Here is a 5,813-nt window from a genome sequence, read left to right as displayed (position 1 = left end):
TATATAAATAAATATATAAATGGTGGTGGGCCGCCTGGACCAAAAAATGCCTGGGCCGATTTTTTGTCCCAGTCCAGCCCTGGATATCATTAATGTTCAATAATTTAATGTAATGTAAACATTTTAGAAGTAATTCTGATTTAAAGGGGACTCAGAAGGCCGAATCCTGACTGAACAAGAGGAGGAGTTGGGGATGGAGGAGGGTAATTAGCTATTGAGCAACGCGAAAGCTGGTGATAATACTTAAGGTCCTTATATATGGGTGCTGTGATAGATGTCGCATCCCTATAGATGTGGATCTGCTGAGAGTCAGATGATGCAATCTTGACTAACCTGACCTGCCAGAACTAACGCTATGCTTGATTTTAGGCAATTTAGAAATTCTGGGCAGAACGTGTCCCCGCGAAGTGGCACGTCTGGTCACCTTATTTTATGCCCTCATGTGAAACTCCTCCTGTATTCCTGTGGGAATGACTGGATTTTTCCCATAAAATTTTGCTGAGCAATGGCAAATGTGACGTCACCGTAAGTATGAGGTATGAAACAGGGTGTCAACTCAAGCAAGGTCCAGCTTGTGTCTGCCACTAGAATTGGTGAGAGGCACCACAGCTGAGGGCAGACCCTCAGTCTGGACCCCCAGAGTCAGGCGCTGACGGGTCTGGCTGCTGCGCTGCTCCAGCGACAGGGCGTCCTGCTTACGAGACAAATCCTCTATCATCTGAGCTTCATGCTGTTTCAGAGACTGCAGAGAGTGTCTGGGAATCAAAGGTGTTCACAGGTCAGACTTTTTTTGAATTTGCAGTATTGATATAAAATACAAGGAGGAATTGAGTTAAAACAGTGGACTCACTGGGCGTGTGCTAACTTCTGTTTCAGTGCCAGAATGGTGGCTTCCAGTTGCTTGGCTTCATCCACCAAACCAAACTGAACCTGGGAGTAACAGGTTATGAGATAACCAATCAAAACGCAGCAGATTAAGATGGATTGTGTTTGTTTTTCACTGGGTGAAATTAACTAGAACAAAGGTCATGCATCTCTTTATTGCTGATGACATAATGTACGATCACATTATTGTTGTTTGGAGAAATCCAGTCATTTCAATCCACCTTATTTTTTAACGTAAGAGTGGGTTTTGTAACCATTTGTAACTTGAATGTGCAAGGCTTCTGGTGTCATAGGCTGCTTGATATTTGTTATGTTATGTTTAATATCATATTATATTTTCATTTATTATCGTAATTATAAATAGTTTTATTGTTTACTACACTTTATTATTGTTCTAGATATTTACCTATCCACCTTATTCTTCAGTGTGGAAGTAAGCCTATGGGCGAGACTTCTGGTTCATTAGCCGCTATAGGGAAATACCGAGAAGAATTACAACGTGCAGTTCATAATTAAGATAATACATAAAAAATAATATGGTAAGACACACCAATTTACAATATCAAGCAACTAAAAATAGCTGGAAGCGAATAAGACCAGAAGCAAGACCCATGAAATTTACAAATGGCCACGCCCATTTTTACGGGAAGAATAAGGTAGATAGCTAATGAATCAGAAGTCTTGCAGTAGGTATGTGGGGGCGTGTTCGAACGAGCCGTTTTAGGTAGGTGTGGCTGACTCGTAACTTTTATAATAAATATCTCTTTGGATTTGAGACTTTAGTCTTTGCAACTTTACAGATCTTCTTTATGCACCAAGAGCTTGTAACACTCCAAAGAGAAAGGAAAAATTGAAATCGCATCATATGACCCCTTTAAAACAAAGATTATTTATGGAAGCATGCTTCCACCAAGGAATAAAAAAGGTAATTGCCACTTTATATCTTACAATTCTGACTTGTTTCTCACAATTCTCAGAATTCTGAGCAAAAAAAAAATCTGAATTGTGAGATATAAAGTCGCAATTGTGAAGAAAAACATTGCAATTTTTATTCAGTGGTTGAAAAAAAAAACTGAATTGCAAGATATAAAATCCGAATTGTGAGATTGTTAGAACTTGGGAATTGTGAGGAAAAAAGGTCAGAATTCCGAGTTTTTATCTCGCAATTTTGACTTTTTTCCCCCTCAGAATTGTGAGGAATTGTGTGATATATACTCAGAATTATGAGAAAAAGTAAAAACTGCGAGATATAAACTCTATATTGTGAGATATAGGCATCCATTCACCTTATTAGAAGTGTACCATCAGAATGTTTTTTAAACATATTTCAAGGTTAAATAATAATAAAAAATACATATAGTTGCTTTAAGATAACTTAAAAAGATGGAGAAAAGAAGTGTGAACATGGTTTTTATGAACTCATTAATCACCAGAGTAAGAGCGTCCATTTCTGCATCCACTTGCTGTGCACAAGCTTTCAGATTCTCCTTCCAGCGCGTGACGTCATTGATTCTGTCACTCAGTCGCCTGCTGCTGTCATACTCATCCCAGTTTGTCTGATAACAATAACAGGAAAATATTTGATAATTAGTGCTACAGTCTTTCTACGCTGTCAAACAACTTTCAAACCACCCTGATCATTACCTTACTGGTCGTCTCATTGCGCAGAGCTCTTCCTTCCTGGCGTATCTCGTGTGAAATGTTGCGCTTGTTTTCAGCAGTGTGTGATATCTGTTTATTATTAGTCGCCCAGTCAGACGCACTGTAACGCAAGCCTGGCTTTGAGCTCAGGGTGGCCATGTTTGCTGGCATCATAGAAACAAGATGACAATTAAAGACAAAAGAAGTAGTTCTAGTAAACAGGCAGATGGTTAACCATCTGATTCTAAAAGGTTCTAATCTGTTTGTGTTTTGATTTGGCGGGTTGCATAAACTGTTTAGACTAGCCTTAAAAAGTTTGTCATCTTTTTTTTTTTTTTCTCAAGGTCATAACTTTTTTAAATTCAGTTATGAAAAGGTAGATTGGTCTTATTTGAATTGGAAACGTAAGACTGATTACCCCTTGGCAACTGCTGCTCAAACTAGTTCTTAAGACACAGTCTTTACATGGTGGCTAACTGGCCCAATTGTTATTTGTGCGAAAAATATATATTAATAAAACTATTTTTAAAATTACTATTATTATTGGACATTATCAGCCTATCAGTTAAATTCACTCTGGTAATGCAAACTTCTCTTTTCTGTATTTTAAGAAGCATCATAGTTTAGTAAAACTACTAGTAATAATAGCAAATTAACAATTATTATATCGTTTAGTAATGTATTTGATGCATAAATAATCAGAATGATAAAAGACAAAAAATTATAATGCCAGAGCAAGCAATCTCTCGGATATTTGACGTGACATTTCAAACAAATAACTTTTACTTATTCCTGTGTATTTATCCTGCATTTATCATATATTTATGCCTATATGTATTTCACGACCTCGTAATTGAGAGGTTATATTGAATATTTGTACTTTTATTAAATGATTTGTCACACAGCAGGGCTACTAGTTAAAACTTAAATGGAAATGGAGTTTCTGCACCTAAAATATACTTTGACTTGTGTATTCATATACATTTAACAGTAAAATCTTTGTTAAGTAAAGTTCATATACATGTCATTTGTAAACCACTGAAACATTCATTTGACTTACCGAAACTGATGCAACTTTCAGATGTGTTGTCAGTCGCTGTTGCGAGTCCAGCAGTAAACACGGTAAGCGGGTCTCTTGGTAACGGGGCGACGCAACTGCAGCTTATTCAATAATTTATACAGCATAGCAACACTCAACAATTACTCACCGAGACGTTTCATCGTCTCACCGTGACATGTGCCCATTACCACTCAGAAATCCGAGAAACACTTGGGGTGGGATCAGTTTGACCTTTCATCATCTAGAACACCTTAAAGACCTCACAGCAACGCGTAATAGCCACTCGAAGGGTCCATAGGTCCTCATATGGCTTGTTAACTGAGGGGTGTTACAGAGTATTTGTTAAATATAGCTAACGAAATATATATTGTGTGTTTGATTGGTCCAGACGCTACAATATATTTACACATAAAGGTATAGTTTTTTAAATAATAATAATACAAATATCTCACCTTTGCAACAACATAAACCACAACACATAAAATGGACAGATATGAAAACATCCAGAACAGATCACACTTACATATGGTGCAGAGGCTCCAGAGAGAAACATGTGGATTGGCTCAAGGTTGTAGACCTTCTTTACATGTTCGGCAAAAGCAAAGCAGGTCATAGCTCCAAAACTACAGAAAGAAGTTGCAAATGAACAGGTATTTATTTATTTATATAAAAAGGTATATATTTGTCATGTTCTGGCCCATGTTCCTTTTAAATTGACTATCATGTTCTGGCCCTACACATCAGCTTGTTTATATAATTTAACATCATATACTTTTATATATACCTTTTTAAAACCTATCATCATTTCCTGCTACTTTAGTAACAGTGTCACAAACCTATGTCCAAAGAGTGCAAATGGCTTTTCTCTGAGATGTGGAAGAAGCACACCGATGATCTCATCAATGATTTCCTGCATATTTAGAAAAAATGGTTCCTTAGCTCTTCCTTCTCTGCCTGGCAGTCGAACTGAGTACACTGAAAATAAATGAACAATTAAATGAAACTAAAAATATCCTACTTTTGAATGAACAATCAAATGATTAAAATTTAGTTTGAAAAATATGTAATTAATACAATGAATGTAAAAAATGCAATTAATCTTATGTTATTAAATGTATTTATTTGTTTGTTTGTTTGATTGATTGTTTTAAGTAGCAGAGTTACCTTCAATAGAGCTGTTGAGAGTTTTGGCCCAGCGAGCATAATGGATAGAGCCTCCACCTGCCCAGGGAAAACAGATGAGGCGCTTGTTGAAACAGGTTAAGACTTTATCCATTCCTCTGAAACATTAAGAATCATTTATCCTAGGCAAAACAATGGATCAAATACATATAGGAAATAGAGTTATCTGGTCATGCAAATGGACTGATGCCACATATGGAAGACTAGAAATGTACCCTGCAGTACTTTTGTTTACCTGGAGAAAATATTCCACATGTTAGTGAGATACACAGAGTTTAAGTTATTGATCTCAATGCTTGTTTAGCTGAATTTTGGCTTAATCAATCCCATGCATATAATGGAATAAAATTTTAATTGAGTAGCACGTATAAATAAGGTTTGAGCTTTTTGTAGTTTATCAGCATTCTGGCGTACATTCACGACTTTAGTTATAGTTTAGTTTAGTTGACGAGCTAGTTATTTACATACTTCAATATGTAAGCCATTGATTTATGCCCAAATGATTTAATCTTTCGTATGGGATGATTTAAGAAAAAAATGCATTTTAATTCATTGATCCTAATGTTTTAGAAAATAGAAATTACACCAGTACAAAAAAAGGATTAATAAAACCACAAGATACTGTACTCACGTTTGTAGTGCAGAATATATCGGTAGTTGACATGACATGGCATTTTCACTGTCCCACAGGATAAAAATTAATATAATTAATATTGTCGTTATTTAAAATGCTGTAAATCGTTAAACATTTCTTCGTTCTACATGGAACTGTTGTTAAAAAAGCTGCAGTGTTATTAGATTTTTTACCTAATGTTTTAGAAAATAGAAATTACACCAGTACAAAAAAAGGATTACCACAAAAAACCACAAGATACTGTACTCACGTTTGTAGTGCAGAATATATCCTGTACACAAGCTTCTTCTTCTGTGGTTTTTATTTGGCGGTTTGCAAATGAAGTACATTACCGCCATCTGCAGGACTGAGGTGTGAGCTCGTTGGGATATAAAATTTGTATCATCTACCCTGTGTGTGTGTGTGTATGTA

At 36.0% G+C, this 5,813-nt stretch overlaps 2 protein-coding genes across 2 annotated transcripts; both read right to left on the bottom strand.

Moving 5' to 3' along the window:
* Positions 1-480: 480 nt before the first annotated feature.
* LOC107748746 (tektin-2-like) lies at positions 481-2,685 on the bottom strand. The gene is made up of 4 exons (XM_016563686.1): positions 2,530-2,685; positions 2,316-2,441; positions 851-930; positions 481-755 (listed from the first exon to the last, which is right to left on the bottom strand). The coding sequence occupies exons 1-4, from the start codon at positions 2,683-2,685 to the stop codon at positions 557-559; spliced, it is 561 nt and encodes a 186-aa protein (XP_016419172.1). The 3' UTR covers positions 481-556.
* Positions 2,686-3,823: 1,138 nt separating this feature from the next.
* Positions 3,824-5,726, bottom strand: LOC107748745 (S-acyl fatty acid synthase thioesterase, medium chain-like). The gene is made up of 5 exons (XM_016563685.1): positions 5,653-5,726; positions 4,751-4,866; positions 4,423-4,561; positions 4,110-4,209; positions 3,824-3,904 (listed from the first exon to the last, which is right to left on the bottom strand). The coding sequence occupies exons 2-5, from the start codon at positions 4,860-4,862 to the stop codon at positions 3,824-3,826; spliced, it is 432 nt and encodes a 143-aa protein (XP_016419171.1). The 5' UTR covers positions 4,863-4,866; positions 5,653-5,726.
* Between the last annotated feature and the right edge of the window lie 87 nt (positions 5,727-5,813).

The sequence above is a fragment of the Sinocyclocheilus rhinocerous genome, unplaced genomic scaffold (assembly GCF_001515625.1).
Source record: "Sinocyclocheilus rhinocerous isolate Xijiao unplaced genomic scaffold, SAMN03320098_v1.1 scaffold499, whole genome shotgun sequence".
NCBI lineage: Eukaryota > Metazoa > Chordata > Actinopteri > Cypriniformes > Cyprinidae > Sinocyclocheilus > Sinocyclocheilus rhinocerous.
This window is presented reverse-complemented; position numbering and strand designations above follow the sequence as displayed.